The sequence below is a fragment of the Emericellopsis atlantica genome (genome assembly GCF_019669845.1).
Source record: "Emericellopsis atlantica unplaced genomic scaffold F5Z01scaffold_31, whole genome shotgun sequence".
Classification (NCBI taxonomy): domain Eukaryota; kingdom Fungi; phylum Ascomycota; class Sordariomycetes; order Hypocreales; family Bionectriaceae; genus Emericellopsis; species Emericellopsis atlantica.
In genome coordinates, this window is record NW_025764733.1 from 59,053 (window position 1) to 79,308 (window position 20,256).

Consider the following 20,256-nt stretch of genomic DNA (forward strand, 5'->3'; position numbering starts at 1 on the left):
GCTGTCAAGTTCCAAATCATCGCTGATTGCCGGGTCAGAATCAATACCAGCCGCTGCAGACTGTTATGACGGTGTCTTGGGTTGGACATCATCGATTGGACTTCCAACATGGGGAGTTATCCCTGTGGCAGTACCTACGTAGTGCTCCCTGTAGTCTATTCACAGGGTTAAGAACCTCGTACTTCCCCATTGCATTAATCGAGATATCACTCGTCGACAAAAGGCTACACTCCGTATTCCTGCTGACAGGAGGTCTGCCATGTGGCATAAAGTAGCGCGGCTCCATGCTTAGGTTCAGATGGGCTCGCCACGAGATAAGCCACGTATGCACAGGCAAGGCTACAGCGTGCGACTGCAGCCTCATCGACTTCACTAGGCGTCAGCTCAATGTCGGAGCCTGATCTGATAAATCTCAAGATGACATGACTAGATATTCTTGCGCGCTGGTAAAGATTGTTTCCCAAATCGCCCTCGAGGGAACATTTCGTAACCGCTTCTGTTGTGAAGTGGCTCGCGTAGGACACAGGAAGGCACATTTATTCCCATTGATTTGGGGATTCTTGTCTTTTTAAAGCTCCCCTTAGATGGATGCGCGGTGATTGACAGCGCACCATGTTCACACGTAAGTAGGGTTGTAAAGACCATGAAGACCACATATGTTCGTTTCGCCTTGAAATAGCATACGCCTAAAGCAGCGATGAGGGGCAATATCTAAGTACGTGCGATGGTGGGGCAAGTCTTTTTCTTATAGAAGTTGACGCACTTTGTCCAACGGCCAACAACGTTATTGAAGTTGATTTAAGAAAAGTTCGACGTAGTGGAAAATCACATCGGCTACATCGTCTCGTTGGAATGGTCTTATCTCATTCACTAGTCGGCATTTTTACGTAGTAAACTCCTTGTTGAGATCTTATCCCCTCCAGTTTTCCAGGCGGCGCTATGCCTTTTCCAGAGTAGCTTCTTCCTGAAGCTTCCAGAAGGGGCATGACGAAAAAGCAGTCGAATAAAAACTCCAGTCTGAACTTCGACGACACAACAGGCCCGAAGATCTGAGCGACATATTCTTCCTTTATACAACTTCCAGGAAAAAAGACACAATGGCAGCCAATGATCCCCGTCTCAACGAGCTCCTGAAATGGAGCATCGAGAACTCGGACGTTACAAGAAATGACCCCACGGCACCGACGGGCGGTTCAGACCTGACGCCTGATGTCATGGCCGCCCTCATGGGTGGCCCTTCAGAGGCCGACTTGATGAAAGCCGCAATCCAGGTCATCAGCTCCGATGAGCCTGAAATCACCCTTGACGACAAGCTCGTCGCTTTCGACAACTTCGAACAACTCATCGAGAACCTCGACAACGCAAACAACATTGCCAACCTTGGTCTTTGGACACCTCTTCTCGAACAACTCAAATCGGCAGAGCAGGAATGTCGCAAAATGGCAGCTTGGTGTGTGGGCACAGCCGTTCAGAACAACGAGAAGACTCAGGAGCGGTTACTGGCTGTGGGAGGACTCCCTGCTCTGGTGGAACTGGCAACACACGAGAACGAGCCCAGCGACGTGAGGAGAAAAGCGATATACGCGCTAAGTTCTGCGGTGCGGAATTACCAGCCCTCGATGGACCTCTTCGTGGGGGAACTGGGGAAGCGTGGTCAAGAGACTGCGAAAATCGATGCGGCGGATATGGAGGCGATTGATGTGATTATGAATGATCTCAGGGAGAAGGCAAAGGCTTCTGCACAATAAGCGCTCGTCACTTAGACCATCAAAATCAGAGGGAGGGAATGGCGTTCGGGCGTTGGACAGTACCGGGTTTTAGATATTGACAGCAAGGCGAACCCCAGGGGCACCGCATCCTCTTCGCTTCTTTATGTTACAATTTCCGTCGACACAAGTTGATGTACATGATCTAAAGATACAATTCCCAGAATGCTCCGATGCTTAGTTCTTGACCTTGCCGTAAAAGGGGAACCCCAATGATTCTAATAGCAGACGCCCGTGCCTGTCAGAGGTGGCAGTGGTCTGAATGGTGATATAACAGCCAGGGATCATTTTCGCCGGATACGCCTGTTGAGTTGTTAGTGCAGTCTAGTAGTAGGCGGTATAGTGTGCCTTACCGAGAAATTGTACTCCAGTTCAGGAAAGAAGGTCATGGCCGATTTGTGAAGCCCAAGGGAGATGTTGCCATTGTCGTCGCCGCTTGTGGCTTTCACACCAGGCCACTCCTTGATTTTAGGCAGCACCAAGGTAACGAGCTTATCCACAAACTCGTATGCGTCGTTGCCATCGAGTGTCACGTTGACACCTCCGATACCACCCTTCCTAATCTGGAATTGCACAACGTTCTTCTTCAAAAAGTTCAATTCGGTGAACTTTCCGGTAATCGCTTGCAACACAGCGCGGGCCACGTTTAAGTACTCCTTGTCGCGTGCAGCTTCAGGCTGGTGCATAGATATGCTGACGGACTTGATTTCAGGGATATTGTTGAACACAATGTCGCGCTCCAACAGAGCCAGTCTGTCGGAGCCAGGACCCCTCGGCCCTCTCTTGGGGCGGTTTTTGTGATACGGCGATGAGCCATCCCATTCTCTGAGCTCTCCTTTTGTGGATACGGCGCGCTCTTCCCCCGGTGGGTAGTGTTGGTAGGTCAAAGTGAGTAGATCCGGTGCAATGGTCGATTCGTGGGTGTGTCGTAGACGCGGGTGGTTGAATGGCCCGGGCACGAAGTTACGAGCTATAGGATCAGACGACGGTGGTGATTGTACTGGATGAAGAGGTCCGCGATCGAATTTGGGTGGGTGGTATTGGTACCTGAAGGCTGTTAGCTGCTCCTGGGGTCCAAGTTCAACCGTCTGGCCCTGTGATGCTTACCTGTTGGCGGGCAACTTGCCGGTACGAGCGGGAGGAGGACGGCTCTTGAAAGCATCCAAGATCGCTGCGTCGGGAGCAGGTGTGTTAAAAGATGACGCATCGTCAAGCTCTGAAAGGTCGTCGACCTTGTTTGAGGAAGGCTTCTCAGCCTCGGTCGAGGCAAATCTCCTCGCACCAGGGGCAGCTGACCGGATAGGCAATTGCCGACGCAATAGCGCGCTCGCTATGCGATAGCTTTCACGCGTGCAAGCCATCCTCTGTGTTGCGCTTGATGATAATAGTATCTAACTGCGTCCCAGCGCGAATGCTCGTCGCGTGAAGGAAATTTCCCAGGTTGGTGGAGCGTCGCGCGCCACAAGCATAAGGTGGCTTGTGTAGGTGTGGCGGTGCAACCGCTACTGGCTTCCCGGGGAAACTGGTCCTGGGGTGGTTTCAATTTTCTTACACAGTTCTGGAGTGAATGGGGATCCGTCGCTATTGCATCTATTTTCGGATGTTTATAAGAACCCCTAGTGACAAGCGATGGTCGCTATTGTATTCACAGTACGGCGCATGTGATACACATGTAACCTCACATGCAACCTCCCCGGCAAGCATGTTTGGCTCCCAAAGGCTGCCTGCGCTAGGCGAGCCAACTGGACAACGGAGACTCGCTTGTACGTGCCTGGCATGAGGGCATCTGCAACGACCTGACGTGAATCCACCCCTTCTCGTTGGCCCGTAAGTCAGGCAGACTTGCAAGCTTACGACTCGCAGCAACCCCGGCGGCGTTTGCCTGGTTCGTTGGCAATCCCCCATCGCATCGGGAGTGTTTGAGCGTATACGTAAAGTGGACACTGGTCTGCATGTTGGACCCTGGGTTATCAGTTGGAGCTAATAATCGTACTTGGCGAGGTTGCCTATGAACAAAAGGCGTTCGACGACCAGAGATACCCAAATCCCTGAGTCCAGGCCTTGAGAAATTGACTCATTTCAATGAACATCATAAGTTGAGAAACTTAATTCTGGTATCACCTCTATCGAGCGAGACCTGACAGCATCTGGCGTGCGGAGTCCGACCCCAGCGCCGTCCGTCCCAAGTCCAGCTCGCTCCACCGAATGTAGGCGGCGCCTGCGGACAATCCTCCTTCCTCCCAACACAATTGAATGAGAAACCTTCCTTTGCCGCATATTTCTTTCCCATCATCTTCAACTACTCTTTCATTGCGGGCGGGTCTGACCTTTTTCTTTCGCATCCTTTCTCTGGGCGCTTCATCTACATGCTGGACGCTGCCAGTCACCCCTGATATTTGCGACCCCTCGGTGGTGCTATTAGACTCGGCCAGTCGACGTGCGACGAGCAACGGCGCAGCGCCAACCTTGAAGCTGAGGACAAGCTATACAGACTCGGAGTACATGTACTGGAGTAGGACAACGGAGCCAGATTTCGAGCGCAACAGAATATTCATTTTCTTCCACGCCTTCATCTGCGACTCCAACCTCAGCACCCCGCCACGCAAGAGACATCGTTTGACAGCTGCAAGCTCGCCAACGAGGCCCCTACTTGGCGGGGTTCTCTACCTTGCTAAGTCATAATGATTGCCAAACGCTTCCTTGGCAAAAAAGACAAAGACGACTCTCATCATCGTAGCAAGTCGACACCGCCAGCTGGGAGAGTATGAACCCCGCCTGCCTCACCCCGGCCGAGCTACCGTCGCTAACCGTCGACCCGCGCCAGCAGTCATCCAAACCTTCTGGAGCAGATGCTTTTCGTAACATCTTCAACAAGAACAATGGCGACAAGGAGGAAAACGAAAACGATATCCAAAGAAGGGAGCTTGAGCTCAAGGTGCGCCTACGCCTCCGCTTGCTGGAGAATAAGGCTCACTGACAACCGCAGTTCGACCAAGTGCAACGACGAATCCAAGAACTGGGCTACCATGACGTGGGCCGCGAACGAATCGAAATCAGCATATCGAGCGAATACGCGCAGGGAGATGTTGACAAAGCCGTCGAGTACATTGATATTCAGCAGAAGGCGATACGAGGCGAGATCATTCCCTATAACCGCGAGATGCACATGGTAGGCGCCGAAAATCGGGGCGCGGTCACCTGTTACCTCGACACTCTGCTCTTCTCCATGTTCGCGAAGATGGACGCATTTGAATGCATGCTGAAGAATGACTTTCCGGAAGACAAGGCCAAAGATTCATTGGTGAAGCTGCTCCGCATGTGGGTGAACATGCTTCGTATGGGTCGGTTGATTAGGACAGACTTGGTAAGCGTGACCACCCACCCATTCATATCCCGGAACCACTGCTGATTGTTAAGACCGAAGAGATACAAAATTCTCTCGCTGCTTGCGGCTGGCCAGAAGCAGGCTTGTTGGAACAGCAAGATACCTCTGAGGCCTTTGGTTTCTTGACAGAGACCCTACAACTACCACTGCTTTCTCTCCAGGTCGATTTATTTCACCATGGAAAGAAGGACGATGCCGATCGCAAAGTAGTATACGAACGCTTGTTGAACCTCGCTGTGCCCGAAGATCCCCATGGAAAAGGCGTAAAACTGGAAGACTGCCTGGAAGAGTACTTCAACACACGAGTGGAGGTCAACAGGGACAGTGAAGAAGCCAAAAAGTCAAAATCGGACGATGGGCCGCTTTTGCGGCGGCCGTCGCTGCTGGCTCGCAACACCATCAAGATACTGACGGATGGGGTTCCCGGTTCAACAGCGATGACTGCTTCTCCATTGGCCGCGACAGCGCCAACTGCTCAGGCGAAGAGCGATGAAATGGACACGGAGCCGGAATGCGAGCATGTTGAAACACAAATTGATGTCGATGTGGCAGATCAGCCCGGCGATATCGTTGGCGAAAGTACTGCACTTCAGCATGGGCAAGAAAACAACGACACGGCCAATTCAGACGGAGTGGAAGAACGCGAAGCTATAGCGCATTGTGAGGATGACGCACCTCGCCCAGACACGGACAGCCAGTCGACAGGCGATATTCGAAACCAAGAAGTCACCCTTGAGAATGATGAGCGGCCCGGGCTTACCTTTCCTACGGCACGGGAAATTACTTTGCAGCGCATAGATCCTGCCGCGCCACGGACGTCGAGATCAGACACATTCCCATCTCAGCTACCAACCTATGGCAGCTATGAAGGTGGCCCCATTCACCAACGCCCATCAACGAGGACAAGGTCAACAAGCGTCATACAGAGCATGCTCGTTGACGCTACTGGCCGTCCTGCTTCAGAAGAAGATGTCTCTCTCCTTGAGAAGGCCAAGCGAAAAGGATCCACTGTAGTCAAAGCCGTAACCATACCTGCATGGCAGTTCTTCAGACTTATACGTACGTTCCGACACCATCCTCACTATTTATCATTCTCGTTAATGGCTCGACAGCATGGCATTCTCTTGCCAAGAACGCTCCTCAAAACGACACGGAGGTGGCTATGAACTTTGATCAGCGCCCCGTTGTCGGGATTTGCCTGAAACGATACACTTTCTCGGCAAGGGGAGAGCCCACGAGGCAGAATACCTATATTGACATACCAGACAGCCTTCGGCTTCCACATTTCATGCTGGCGGATGGCGCTACAGACGGGGAGGGCGAGAACAGTACGACCGCCTTGACTGGTGACTATAAGCTTGTTTTGCAGTCAGTCATTTGCCATCGAGGGGATTCTTTATCCAGCGGCCACTATGTTTCGTTTGCTCGAGTGGCCCCGAGGTTGCTTGTGAACAACAGGCGGCATGACGTCGATCCGCCGCCGGACTACGAAGATCCTCAATGGGTCAAATTTGATGACTTGCAGACTCACGGTCGGGTACAATACGTCGATGACATCAAGGCTTCCCTTCGAGATGAGATGCCCTACCTACTCTTCTATCAAATTGTTCCCATTGCCGACGACCCGCCGTCAGACAAGGACACAGCACCTCCCTCATACGAGGGATTCAGGATGAGCGTTGAGGAACCGACAACGCCCACGGCCGAGGAGAATTATGTTTTTGGCGGCGGGCCCTTGACTGGCGCAGTCCAAACACCTGGTCAATCAAGGTTGGCACACAGGGCACCGGGAAGTCCTGCGACTGCGCCATCGAGCAAAGCTCCTAGCATTCGCTTCTCTGCGGAGTTGGACAGGCCTCGAAGGAGCGCCGAATTCAATCGTCACTCTGGTTCGGCTCGAGGGGGTTCGCGTCCGCAGAGCGTGTATCTGACAGATTCAGCTGTTGTGTCGCCCGCCTTGACGCCGGAATTACAGCCATCACCTGCGTTGACGCCGACCGACGAGTCCACTGGCTCTAGGCTTTTCCGCGCCGCAACCCGTTTCAAATCGTCATCATCAAAACAAAGCCGTGCCAATAGCCAAACGGGCGAGAATCGCAATGCCAATATGATGAGTCGAATGGCCGGCCTGATGCGTCCTGGCCGGGACGCCTTTGCTGACCCCAGTACACTCAACCTACACTCAAATAGAGCGAGTCTGGAGGTTCCAGCAAGTGCCGGGGTCGAATCGACTGTTGAAACGGAGAAGTCGTTTTTCCCTCCTGTGGAAGACTCCCCAAAAACCGACTGGAAAGGCAAATCCAAAGATAAAGGCCCCAAGGAACCAAAGAACAAGGACAAGGACAAGGATAGGACAAAGAAGCACGCAAAAACCGCGAAAGATCCCACCGCAGAGCCGGAGCGGGAATGTTCGGTCATGTAAAACATGGCCCACAGGTTCTTCAACATTGATGAGGTATAGAAAGTACTGTCACAAGCATAGCACGGCGTTCTGGGGTTTAGACGACTGGGTGGCTGCACACTGGAGAGCTTGTGCGCCAGCGGAGCGGCGCATGTCCCGTCATGAGGGAATGATGCGCAACAATCAATCACAATTTATTTGACGAACAACCAAATTCACCGCCTGGAGGGTTGCATAGCCGTGGTCATGTAATGATTCTGGATTTCACCATCTCTATTCACCGTATTTACAATACACAAAGGTGGAAGCCGCTTCTTCCTTGAAGTCGACTCTTACCCAATCGCCGTATGCTTCCAGCAGGCGAACCCAGGTGCTAGAGACTCCCAGACAGCCAACAAAACAATAATGGTACACGATCCAGTTCGATAAGGACGATATGCTGTCCAACTGAATCACGGACCGGCCGAGGAGGGGCCGATGCCAGGTCGCGATATATTATTTCTCTTCGTCACATCAAAGTCGAGTCTAGCACCTGCTTAGAAGGGGATGTTGGCTGGGGTAGAGGGGCCGCCAGCAGCCTCTTGCTGCTCTTGGAGCTCCTCTGGCGCCGCCTCGATCGACACGCCGAGACCGAGCTTGGCAGATTGCTACTCGAGTTTAGTTGTGGACGCGCGAGGGAGAAGGGAATACATACAGTGAAGTGGTCAATGTCGGCCGCAAATGTCATCATGACAGGGGGGGCCACGCGCTTCTCCAGCAGGCAGCTGAGCTTGCCCTTGGAGTCGACCTGTGCGCGGAAGGTCGACATGCGGAAGTCGTACTTTGCGCCGATGGTGGTGACACCCTCCTTCTGGAGACCGCCGCCCATCATACCGTTTGAGGGTACGAGACCCAGGCTGAGGTCGACACCGGCCTGGACCTTGTCCGACAGCCTCCTCCAGAAAGATGTGTTAAGGGTGCCCATGGCAGCCTGGAGCTGGGCAGTAGCAACCCAGTCGGCAGACTTGTAGCGAGCGGAGTACGAGACGGCGCACTCGGGGCCTTGGGTGAGAGCCTGACGCTGCCAGAGGGTCTCCATGCCGAGGGCGAGCTTGGGCGTGACGGACTGGAGGTAGCTGCCAATGAAGATACCGGTCATCCCGCCCTCAAGGAAGGAAGGGTTCAGCATCTTCAGGGATGCACTGAAGTCATCGCCAGTGTACTCGTGCTCAAACTGGGCCATGTCCTGACCACCAGGGGAGATGGACAGTTGCGACTTTGACACCAGCTTCTCTGACCATCGGAAGTTGAAGCGGCCGGACAGGGTACCCTCATTATCGACGTTGCCTTGCGCGAAGATCTAGAGGCGTTGTTAACAGGTGATCATACCCCAGGTGGGTTGATTACGGACCTTGTTGGTACCGTACATGGCGGCAAAGGTATAGGGGTTGATGCGCTCGCCGAGAGCGAATTGGTGCGAGACCTGGAACAGAGGGGTCATGCTGAAGATCTTGGTGAGATCCGCGCGCACGCCCGTGAACATGGAGTTGTTGAGGAAGACATCTCGCTGCACCTCCCTGGAGAGGCTTTCTATCGTTCCGGGGTTGCTGAGACCGAGCTTTGCCCTGCGCTCCGAGAAAGAGTTGACGGCATCTCCTATTGTGTTCGCGATGGGGTTGGTGAGAAGGAGGCCGGTTAACGAGTCGATTGCGGATGCCATGGCGGCTGTGGTGTGATGGGTCGGTTTTGCGGAACAAAACCTGAGCGACTAGGAAAGGGATTCAGTCGTAGGGAAGAAGTTGAGGATGGTCGAATCGACACGTCGTGCAGAAGCGTCCGAACAAGCTTCAGGACCCGCGCAAGAAGAAAAAAAAACTCGATCGCGATGGTGTCTCGGTGATCAAGGACTGCCTCAGGGGACGCGATGGTGCACTGCGAATGGGCCGTTGGCGTCGGGGATGATGTTCGAAGCTGGAGGAATAATTTTCATGGGCTGGCACGCCTGGAGCGCCTGGCAGTTTCGGAAGTGGACCTCCAGTCGAGCGCGCAGTTGGACGTGGATGATGCGCACCGATTCAGTGCTGGCTGGGACGCGAGCCGGCGTGGAGCCATGATGTTCCGAGATTACGGGCTTGTCCACGCATTCTCAACCCGTGACAACACCAGCCTTCCATGAAGCAGGGCTTCGGAGTTTAGGAGCAATGAGATCATTCTTCGTAACGAGGTTCTCTATTCCTTTTTTTTATCTGACCCAACAAATACATGCATTCCGTCGAAGCGGTTTGATCCAGCTGTGGGAAGCAAGCCACAGCCTGAACTGCCGTGGCGCAGACACTGTGGCTTGTCGAATGTCGTCCGCGGCTAGTGAGCGATCTCACCCGAAGACCCGAGTCAACCTCTAGCATCTGAGAGATGCAGCCCAGTATTTCATAGGTAGTCTCAAGTCTTATCATAGATTTATCTAATACCGCCAATCCTTCTTCATCAGTCCAGTTCAAGGTCTGTTTTGTTTGCTCACTGCTTGGACTCCCTCGCTCAATCTGTGATCTGTCGTCATACGCCATCTCCCGATAATATCCGACTGAAGGACGTGCCCGCACATGACATCGTGTGCGAGCCTCACCGTCTCACTGAAACTTCACGATAACCTCAGTTCCTATCCTGTATCTTTCACACGCAGCTCCCGGCCTTGTTCGACAGACATTTGTCTATACTCAGTCTTGTCCCCAAAGCGCAAATTGCTATATAACGACGGAAGACCTCAACACTGCCACGACAATACAGCCTCGTTACCTGCAATCGTCACGTGGCTCAAGCCTTGAGCGCATTCAGCTCAGTGACGACCTCTCGCCTTGAAATTCAGGAGCTCTACCAGGCAGTCGCAGGGCAGAAGTCGTTCCCAGCCACTGAGATAGCTAAGGCTGGTCCTTTGACCTTAAATCGCTTGATTATACGTCAAAGATGGATACCTTACTGTACGTCTGTTCAGTTCTCTTATCCTACAGACACTACTGTTTCTGTTCATTGCCTTTTTGAAGTCACCTGCTTTTCTCAGTTGCGAATTTGCCCCTAGCCGACCATCACCCTCTCATTTCCCTTGAAATCAGCTGTCCTTGCCATTAGGTATCACTTTGCATCTTCATCTTCCATGTGCTTGATGCCAGACGCGTGTAGTGTTTTTGTGGCTTCAGCGTCGCCGCTTGCTTCCTGACAATTCGATTCATCCCGATAAAGAAGATTATCACTGACAATTTGAATTTAGTACTGCTGAGATAGCGGCCAATGCTCCACGATATCGCCGCAAGAGCTCGACATTCATCGACGCCATCCACGATGTTCCCGAAGATCAAGATATGGCTCCGGCACAGCTCTATAGCACCATGTCAGGGCGACTATTCCACTCCGGTCGGATAGCCATCGTCATGGTCGGGTTGCCAGCTCGAGGCAAGACGTGAGTTAATCGCCCAGCTGCCCATGTATTCGCCCATCTGACAAAATGAAGACACATTTGTGTGTCAATGGCACGCTATCTACAATGGCTTGGCGTCAAGACTCGCATTTTCCATCTGGGCGACTACCGGAGAGCAACTGTAGGACCTGGTGGCACGGTGCCCGAAGACTACTTCTTCCCAAATGCTTCGCCCCAGTCCATCATTCTCCGCCAAAAGATCTTGAAGAAGTGCCGCGAGGATATCTACGCTTGGCTCAACCACGAGAACGGCCAGGTTGCCATTTACGATGCAGTCAACCCCATAGCAAGTGGGAGGCGCTCTTTGGCCAAGGAGTTCGCCAAGCACGACGTCCAGGTAAATTTCACACCAACTTCCAAGAATTTCCAAGTATCCTGACATATTGCAGACATTGTTCATTGAGTCATTCGTCGACGACGAACGCATCCTCTTGGAGAATGCTCGCAATGTCAAAATCTCTTCTCCAGATGTAAGACAAATGTTGACCCTGTGTTTATTTGTCACTGATTGTGGCAGTTTGCGGGTATGGATCCCGATAGGGCAGCAGAGCTCTATTTGAAACGCATAACAATGAAGATCCCCATGTTTGAGACTATGGATGAGAAGGAGCTCAACTTCATCAAGATGATCAACGCCGGCTCCAAGTTCTTCTACAACAACGTCAGCTTCAACTATCTCTCGCATCGCATCGTCTTCTATCTCACCAACCTTCATATCAAAGCGCGAACGACTTTCTTTGCTCGCGCCGGCACCACTACAGAAGATGAGGAGTCTTACAAGTCGGACGCCCCGCTATCAGAGCAAGGCAAGGCATACGCTCGAAAGATGGCAGAGACTCTCACCAAGCATCGCGAACAAGAAGCCGCGGAGCAGGGGAAGCCTCTACGACCACTCTCGGTGTGGACATCGACCCGGCGCAAGACCGTGCAGACGGCCGAGGTCTTTGGGGAGAAGGGATACAAAATTCGCCAACGCTCGCAGATGAGTCAGATCAACCCCGGCGCATGCGAGAGGCTTTCGGAGAGGATGATTCGACAGATCTACGCTGAGGAGGTTGAGAAACATGATCTGGACCCTTATCACCACCGTTACCCACGTGCAGAGGTATGTTCCAGTAGACGGGCTTGCCGGAATGCTACTGACATTGCGATAGTCATACCACGACCTTGCGGTCCGTTTAGAGCCCATCATTCTTGAGCTCGAGCGTGAGCAGAACGACCTCCTCATCATCGCTCACGAGTCGGTGCTGCGTGTGCTGTATGCGTACTTGATGCACTGCTCGACAATGGACATTCCAACCTTGAAGTTCCCGCGCGACGAAATCATCGAGATTATTCCTGCGGCATATCAAAACGAAGCCAAAAGAATTCACATCCCGGGGCTAGAGTCCTCGATCGTGCCTGGATCGCCAGACGACATCAAGATCCCCGTCACTGTACAAAGCATACCGCCGAGCGGTCAAGCCAGCGGCGAAGCAAGTGGTGTCACGAGTGGTATCACGAGTGGTCAATTGAGCCCTATTGCAGGTGGGCTAGGCAGTCCTGCTGAGCCAGCAACGGAACGCCCGCCGGAGAAGGTCATCAACAAGGCGAAAGACATGGTCGCGGACAAGGTGGATGACGAGGACTGAACAACAATGGCTCGTCCCGAAAGACACTAGAGGTGTTATAGACTTTCTAGGCAAGACTTTGATAAACCTTTCCAATCCTAAGCTTTCGAATTTTCGTTGAATTATCAAACATTGATGGACGGTAGCCTATTTAAAAAGCAATGCGACGACGCTTGGTCATTCTTAGGACCATGATTGTGTTACTTTGCCCTGTGCGTGATAGCCTGATCACAAAACACCAGATGACCTCGGAGATCCTGGTCGCACAACGTTTGAGCTATGACAGCAGCCGGCACCGTCCAAGGGACACGGCAGATGAGTGCCTACAGCCTGGTCGCACAACGTGGGTCTTGGCAAAGCTAAGAAAGCCGACAGGTGCAGTATCAGATGCTGTGAAAGGGTACCTCGCTGGGTATTTTGCGGGTAGGCGCATCGATCGTAAGGTAAGCGAGGGTTCAAGTGTTGCTATCAGAGAACCGACAGGAGACATGCGACTCATCCGCGTCTGCTACGAGCGATCCTTCACGTTCACGCCAAGAAAGCTGCACATCTCTGAATCCATACACGAAGCAAGCCTAATAAGCTGATCTATCAGTGCAGACGATAGCGAATCAAGACTGGTGAACACCACGGTGCGGTGTGTGTGAACACCTGCTTTGGCGGTCAAGGGTGGTCGGCTTCCTGAAGCCTAACTAGGCCTATGCACTCGTGAGATTCGCCCAGCTCTGCCCTTGCGGCGTGCATATGCATGATGAGCGGCAGGGCGAGGCCATTCGAGCAGTCATGGTAAACGCGTGACTTTCCATTGACACCGATATCAACAAATGCGTTGCGGCCTGAGAGTGTTGGCGACAGCGTTCCAAATCGGGAACCAAATGCTCCTCGACAACTGCCTTTGCTCACGATCGTGTACTGGGATGCAGAACGTCGACCGAGAGGAGCCATTCCAAGTGGCCCCTTCTCATCCAATACTGATGAGGGCCAGGTTAGTGGTCGTCGCTTTTCATCTCACAGGCATTCACTGAAGTGCGAGTCTCGTCAGACTGACCCAAAGATGTGAACAGACGATTGAAGTTGTCTGTACATAAGCAGTGGACGCTGAATATCCGGCGAATAATAACATTTCTTTCATGCACAAAGCCCTTCTTTGCAACTTGGACAAGGGGCAGTAGTCAATGATCTTGGTGCCATCACGACCGGCTGCTTCCGGAGATATGTCAGGTACTCGGAGTCGACTCGAGGGCGACACGATCTTGAAAGTCTGTCTGACCAATGGCTGCGATCAATTGGTTCGTTGTTGGAGTGAGTTGGGCAGCTCTGCTGGAATGCGAGTCCCTTTTTCGCTCATCAGGTGAGGGGAAAAAAGATGAGAGAAAGATCGGCATGGGTTGGTGGGCAGTCAGTCGCGCGTGGCGGCTGGGCACCAGCCAGGCTTCGGTTAGCGGTCGAACTCAAATTCGGCTGCTAGCATCGCATGAAGAGGTCATGAGACCGAAAACGCTGCATTTCCATTTTCTCCAGCATTACTGGTAGTCTGGTGTTGACATGTAATCTCGTGTAAAGAGCTGGGTGCCCGCGGAAGAGGGAGCTGAAGTAAGTGGCTTACCCCTGTTAGCTTCAAGCACTCACAGATGAATGCGTATCCGAGTCTCGAAAGTCGTGGAAGAACTTGTTATTACAAACTTACAAGTCCTATCAACAGCGTGCGGCGCTGGGGCTCGCCTCTTGACTGCAACAGCGCGAGCCGTCTCATGCATGGCGTGGAAGCTATCCGTGCTCCGTAGTGCGCACTAAGCTAAAGGATCGCTAAAGGAAGGGCTGGCCTGATAGTACGTAGCAAATTGGAGCGCGTGGACGTGTGGGTTTTTTAACCACTACATACCGAGCGACATGGCCGACTAAAATAAGTACGTCCGTAGAAATGGATCTTTCCTACGGATGCTCGTAGGGTATGTACTGTGATACAGGTCTATGCTGCTTGGTGGCGTGGACCATGACGTACTTGTAGAGGACAACGACAATGTGTTGTGTGTTAGACCACCATGCTCCAATCTGCTCCAGCCAGCAATCGTGCGCACAGTTGCAACAAGAGCCAAGGGAGCTTTAAAAAAATTCCCGAAACACCGGTTGAGTTTGTAAGAGAGCAGCGTGGTAACATTGGACAGCCCAAATCACCTCCAACGACGACGAGCCACCAGCACGTAGTACTTGAGTGGTAGCTCCTCCGAAAACTTCTTTCGCTCTGGGTCAAGTACTTTGCGAATTTGCCACGACTTTACTTGGGAGAGGCGACCCGTGTAATGCTTGGCAGTGTGCATGGAGAGGTACATCATAGGGCACAAAGCAGGTGGTTCTTGGGTTTGTTAACTTTGCTGACCTTCCATCAACGTCCAGTCCATCGGAGCCGCGGAAGACGGCGCCCCTGGCCCCAGTCCGGGTCCCACGTCCCATGCAAGTGTCAAGTGGGCTGCTTGGGAAGTTGGGCTCAAAGTGTGATGGTGGAGTGATTTACTAGTGGCGGGTGCAGGATGCCCAGAACTTGAGGCACAAGACGATTTCGTGACGTGCCGTGGCGGACTCTGCACGATCTACGATATTGTCATTGCCAAAATCGTAAATGCTATTGGGACGAGGCTGTAATAAATAAGTGACGAGTTGGAACCTAAGTTACGTACTAAATAAGCATAATGTAACTAACAATTGGGTAGTACCTCCGTACTCGACTTGCATGTAACTTGAATATGACATTCGGGGACGGACCTGGGCCTCGCGAATGGGTCGCCCACATGGCTAGAAAAGGAGCTGGCGCCATCAGATACAATCGAGACTTTAATAACTGGCTGCCACTTGTCAAGTTGTCTCGAAAACGACTTTTATCAAGCTCGAAATACGTGTGTACAGGGTGGACTACATAATGGTATCCAAAGTGAATAATAAGGTACGTGATACCGAACAATGATGGAGCGACGTGTTCACGTCACGAGCACCGGCATTGAGCTTGGTGCTCTGCAACCACACTGACGTTATAGGATGAGGGACCGTGCACCTGAGCAAGAGTGGTGATCTCCAATACGTTCTTCGTGTATCGTCCGGATCGTGAGGGGTTCGCGCAGGGGCGGCTTGCTTCCAAGTGACGCTCTGACCGCACAGGCTCATCACCTGCATTGGCTCAGCCACTTCCAATCGACAGGTCCGGTCCGCAGTGATCGATCAGGACAACCAACAGATCTTTTCTGACGATATCGATGTGTGAGCCACGAGCGCTCTGTTCAATCATCGTGCCTTGTGCAGAAACGGAGCAGCAGACCAGGACCGCGTGATAGGTGCCCCCGCATCGTGGTGTACTGTATACGCCAATCCCGCCCAAATTGAACACTTCAAGCTCTGACCACATAGGTAAGGTACCGTGGAAATGGAAACACCGTTAGCCAGTTGTTGTAGAAGCATGCAAACTTACGTGGTCATCAAGTGCTGTGGCTGCGAGGCGCGGTCCTGGTACCTGGCTAGCGACCGCAGACTGCTATTCGATTGATTCTGCGCGTTGCCCCAAGGTAAGGTCGCGGTGCGTATAATGATTGTGGATGATACGTCAGTGTTGTACAGACATTGCGCCGGATTCTGATCAGGTAAGAGCACTATTTTATCGGCACGTGCCTTGCACAGCTGTCGCCGACTGAAGCTGGCCCATTTGTTGCACTTCAAGTTGTTGTGGCCCAGAGCCTGCCACTGTTGGTTTTCTTCGTCGTCGATCCACCTCCGTACATGCAGTGGAGTGTCACCTGGGCAGCAAATCCGAGCAGCGATCCACATCGAAGACGGTCGATTCTCATCACCTGCGATGCGACAGGCCCTCACCACCTTCACCTTGAGCACTGGAGAACCCGTGTTAATGCCTGTTTTAGGGCAAGCAGTCAAGCAACTGCACTTCGTAGGTTGTCCGGCTGCGGCGCAGATGATCTCCTCCTCGAGCCGCTTCCGCTCGCTTTAGGTAATTAAGGTGTCTTGCCTTGCCAACGAACCCACGAAAGAGCCGACTACGCAGATGCACCCCGCTGCATTCCTCCTTGCTGGCGCCGCAATTCCTCCCCACTGCCCAGGTTCATGGGGTCCACCAACCCATTGTTAATTACCAGAGTCGGTGACTTCACTCGTGAGGAGAGGAGCAGTAACTGGAAACATGCACACGTTATTATAACACTTAGGGAATGCCATCTGCAGCCCATGTCAAGCATGTTCGCGATACTGACTTGATGGCGGGGACTCACCTGAGGAGGAGCTCCTTGCGCGGCTGGACCACTGGACTCTTCGTCTCGAGCATCTCTTGCTTCCACCGAACCCAACGCCCATGCCTACGGCTTGCAAGGAGAACCGCTTGTGCTACGGATGTACGTCAATTTTCCAATAGCCAAGCTGATAGCCAAACCCTACTGGTCTCTCGTTCTCTTCGCTTGTTCCTGACAAAATGTTTGTGACGTACTCACATGAGCATGCACACATTACTGTCTCAGCGAATGCACGACAGTCGGACGCTTGCCACACCAGGTATTCTTCAACCTTGCAAGATGCAACTGATATGATACTCAGTGCCCCTGATTTCACCCATGTACACTAAATGATACTCGAAATGGCGTATGGTATCGCCACTAAGACGAGGGGAATAGGAGGCCCGTCCTGAGGACCATTCACATCACGTTTGGTCATGCGGTAGTTAGACTGACTATCTTCATGCTTGGTCTAGTTAGCAGTCAGTATAAGCACTTTGTGTTGGCTTATTAGAAAGCTCAACCCGGCCTCTGATAACAGCTGCAAGTGAGACCTTTCCTCACCTTGGCGCTGCTTAACAAACTACTACGTACTACTGCTGCTGCATCTACCCTACTTTTTTTTTGATCGAGTTGACGCATGATGGCACGCAAGGCTTTGTGTGAACCAATAACACACAGTTAGTCCAGTCTACCACTTCTTCGACTTGCCTGTTCCACAACCGGACTGAACATTCGCGCTGCACAATCTGGTCTGCTTCGAATTACGAATTGTAGTCTTTCCCATCCCACACGAAACGGCTGGACTGAGCAGATCGAGCAGCACTCCAGTCCCTCGAGGCTAGACCCAGGCCTCCAGTCATCTTGAAGACCCGCCTGATGACCGCTGCTGGCTGGGCCTGCCCGCCCTGCCGTCACTACCTGACCTGACCTGACCTCAAAAGCCCCGCACCTCACCCCCGCTCCGGTCCAGTCCCTCCCACATCACCTCAAAAGCCCAGTAGCGCCAGCCCAGCCCAGCCAGCCAGCCCGCCCGCTCGCTCGCTTGCCATCTGCGCTGTGTTACCTACCAAAACAACTTCAGACTACTCTTCACCTCTCCTCCTCCCCCATTGTCTCTTTCCTTGCAAATGATACCCATTGTCTCTGTTTCCACATCACCATCATCATCGATCTCCTGCATGTGCTAAGTGCTCATCGCAACAGCTCCCCGTCGTCAAGGTTCCTTGATTCACAGGGTCATCCGCGGCCTTGAACCTTCGAGGTCACGAGCGCCCGCCACCCGTTGCCAACGCCAGCGAGGGACCCTGGGCCTCAGCCAGCACCAATCTCAGAACCCAACCATCGTGAGCTACTTTCACACAGCTGCAAGCAACCACGACACACCGATCAACAACGTCAAACGAATCGCCCCGACGTTTAACGACTTGTTCCCGACTTTTGTCACTGACTTCGCCCCGAGTTTCTGCCTCGCCCACCATTGCCCACCACGGCCCGCACTCAGCGTCTCGTTTCGTCACCCCGTCCCCTCTCCAATCCGTCACGAGCCTGCCCCTCTTCGCAAGTTCGGTAGCCCGTGCCCATAGCTATCAGCGCCCATAGAAGCAATGTCTTCCCATCGGCCCAACGCCTTCAATAGCCTCAGAATGGGTGGTGAGTGATATTTTCCCTCCCGACACGGCTTGCTGCAAGAAAATTGCCAGCTGCAGCCTAGACGGCGTCTCATTGGTCGACAAGTCACTAACGTTGGTACGCAGAGGTGATACGCGAAAAAGTGCAGGACGGCATCACAGGGGAGACGAAGGACTTACAATATACGCAATGCAAGATTGTCGGGAATGGATCCTTCGGTGTAGTCTTCCAGACGAAACTCTCGCCGTCCGGTGAAGATGCAGCGATCAAGCGCGTGCTACAGGACAAGCGCTTCAAGGTAGATCAATTGCCCTGTGCTCTCGTAGACAACACGAGGCACCCTGTCGACTAACAACAGAGACAGAACCGCGAGCTCCAAATCATGCGGATCGTGCGCCACCCGAACATTGTCCAGCTAAAAGCCTTCTACTACTCCAACGGGGATCGTGTAAGAGCACCAGTGCGACGTCATACCTTTTTCGAAACTGACCTCGAAACAGAAGGATGAAGTGTACCTCAACCTTGTTCAGGAATTCGTTCCCGAAACGGTTTACAGGGCCTCTCGCTTTTTCAACAAGATGAAGACGACCATGCCCATCTTGGAAGTCAAGTTGTACATCTACCAGCTGTTCCGCGCGTTGGCCTATATCCACTCCCAGGGCATCTGCCACCGAGATATCAAGCCCCAGAACTTGCTCCTCGACCCTGAGTCCGGTATCCTCAAGCTCTGCGACTTTGGGAGTGCCAAGATCCTTGTCGAGAACGAGCCCAATGTCTCGTACATCTGCTCCCGCTACTACCGCGCTCCCGAGCTTATCTTTGGCGCAACGAATTACACAACCAAGATTGGTGCGTACCTATCTCATACCCTCCTCTAGGTCCTCGTGGAATACTGACATGCCACAGATGTATGGTCAACTGGCTGTGTCATGGCGGAGCTCATGCTCGGTCAACCGCTGTTCCCTGGCGAGTCGGGCATAGATCAGCTCGTGGAAATCATCAAGGTCCTGGGTACGCCAACGAGGGAGCAGATCCGGACGATGAACCCCAACTACATGGAACATAAATTCCCGCAGATCAAGCCGCACCCGTTTAACAAAGTGTTCCGCAAGGCCGACGGGAATGCCATTGACCTGATTGCCCGCTTGCTGGAGTATACCCCTCCTGAGAGGCAGTCAGCAATCGATGCCATGGTTCATCCATTCTTTGACGAGCTTCGCGACGCCAACACCAAGCTCCCTGACTCGAGGCACGGTTCCGGGCAATTGAGGGACCTGCCCAACTTGTTCGACTTTTCCAAGCACGGTGAGTGTGACCTTTGGAACTCCTCGAGGAAGGCATGCTGATTAGCGCTAGAACTGTCAATTTGCCCCGAGCTCAACCACCGCCTTGTACCAGCGCACATGCGCCCTGTTCTGGCTTCCAAAGGCCTTGACATTGACAACTTCACACCTCTGTCTCGGGCCGAGATGATTGCCAAGCTCGATTGAGCCATGCTCGGGACTGTGCACGAATCTCTCGAAGCTCCAACTCTTTCGAACCGACGACCACACGAGCAGGTCTTCACCCTGCCGGCGAGAGCGAAGTTGTCGCCAGGTGGCTTTCTACACCGTGTAGCCTTTCCCTGGGCTGCGCGAGTATCTGGATGGCGGACCATGTGACTCCAAAGCTCGTCGAGCGTGTTTTCCTGGAAAAGCGTACAATTGGAATCGACATATACTGGGACGAAGTCATGAGGGTCAATAAGACGAA

General features: G+C 52.9%; 6 protein-coding genes across 6 annotated transcripts; 4 read left to right on the forward strand and 2 right to left on the reverse strand.

The window, feature by feature from the left end:
- Positions 1-817: 817 nt before the first annotated feature.
- F5Z01DRAFT_333536 (nucleotide exchange factor Fes1-domain-containing protein) lies at positions 818-2,111 on the forward strand. Its single transcript, XM_046259150.1, has one exon. The coding sequence runs from the start codon at positions 1,098-1,100 to the stop codon at positions 1,746-1,748; it is 651 nt and encodes a 216-aa protein (XP_046114791.1). The 5' UTR covers positions 818-1,097; the 3' UTR covers positions 1,749-2,111.
- F5Z01DRAFT_333714 (ribosomal protein L5 domain-containing protein) lies at positions 1,755-3,241 on the reverse strand. The gene is made up of 3 exons (XM_046259152.1): positions 2,874-3,241; positions 2,120-2,813; positions 1,755-2,069 (listed from the first exon to the last, which is right to left on the reverse strand). The coding sequence occupies exons 1-3, from the start codon at positions 3,125-3,127 to the stop codon at positions 1,944-1,946; spliced, it is 1,074 nt and encodes a 357-aa protein (XP_046114792.1). The 5' UTR covers positions 3,128-3,241; the 3' UTR covers positions 1,755-1,943.
- A 1,206-nt stretch (positions 3,242-4,447) lies between these two features.
- Positions 4,448-7,573, forward strand: F5Z01DRAFT_683585 (ubiquitin carboxyl-terminal hydrolase-domain-containing protein; the record flags this gene model as incomplete). The annotated part of the gene is made up of 6 exons (XM_046265862.1): positions 4,448-4,528; positions 4,561-4,701; positions 4,753-5,130; positions 5,184-5,730; positions 6,022-6,210; positions 6,264-7,573. The coding sequence occupies 6 exons, from the start codon at positions 4,448-4,450 to the stop codon at positions 7,571-7,573; spliced, it is 2,646 nt and encodes an 881-aa protein (XP_046114793.1).
- A 257-nt stretch (positions 7,574-7,830) lies between these two features.
- Positions 7,831-9,573, reverse strand: F5Z01DRAFT_333040 (eukaryotic porin/Tom40). Its single transcript, XM_046259146.1, has 3 exons — positions 8,943-9,573; positions 8,247-8,891; positions 7,831-8,199 (listed from the first exon to the last, which is right to left on the reverse strand). Exons 1-3 carry the CDS (start codon positions 9,249-9,251, stop codon positions 8,089-8,091), a joined length of 1,065 nt encoding a protein of 354 aa, XP_046114794.1. The 5' UTR covers positions 9,252-9,573; the 3' UTR covers positions 7,831-8,088.
- Positions 9,574-10,069: 496 nt separating this feature from the next.
- On the forward strand, positions 10,070-13,033 carry F5Z01DRAFT_333544 (putative 6-phosphofructo-2-kinase/fructose-2, 6-bisphosphate 2-phosphatase). Its single transcript, XM_046259151.1, has 6 exons — positions 10,070-10,506; positions 10,794-10,982; positions 11,034-11,337; positions 11,390-11,470; positions 11,518-12,105; positions 12,155-13,033. Exons 1-6 carry the CDS (start codon positions 10,493-10,495, stop codon positions 12,629-12,631), a joined length of 1,653 nt encoding a protein of 550 aa, XP_046114795.1. The 5' UTR covers positions 10,070-10,492; the 3' UTR covers positions 12,632-13,033.
- A 5,446-nt stretch (positions 13,034-18,479) lies between these two features.
- F5Z01DRAFT_677367 (kinase-like domain-containing protein) lies at positions 18,480-19,994 on the forward strand (the record flags this gene model as incomplete). The annotated part of the gene is made up of 6 exons (XM_046265349.1): positions 18,480-18,525; positions 18,630-18,802; positions 18,869-18,952; positions 19,005-19,353; positions 19,411-19,809; positions 19,861-19,994. 6 exons carry the CDS (start codon positions 18,480-18,482, stop codon positions 19,992-19,994), a joined length of 1,185 nt encoding a protein of 394 aa, XP_046114796.1.
- Positions 19,995-20,256: the final 262 nt, after the last annotated feature.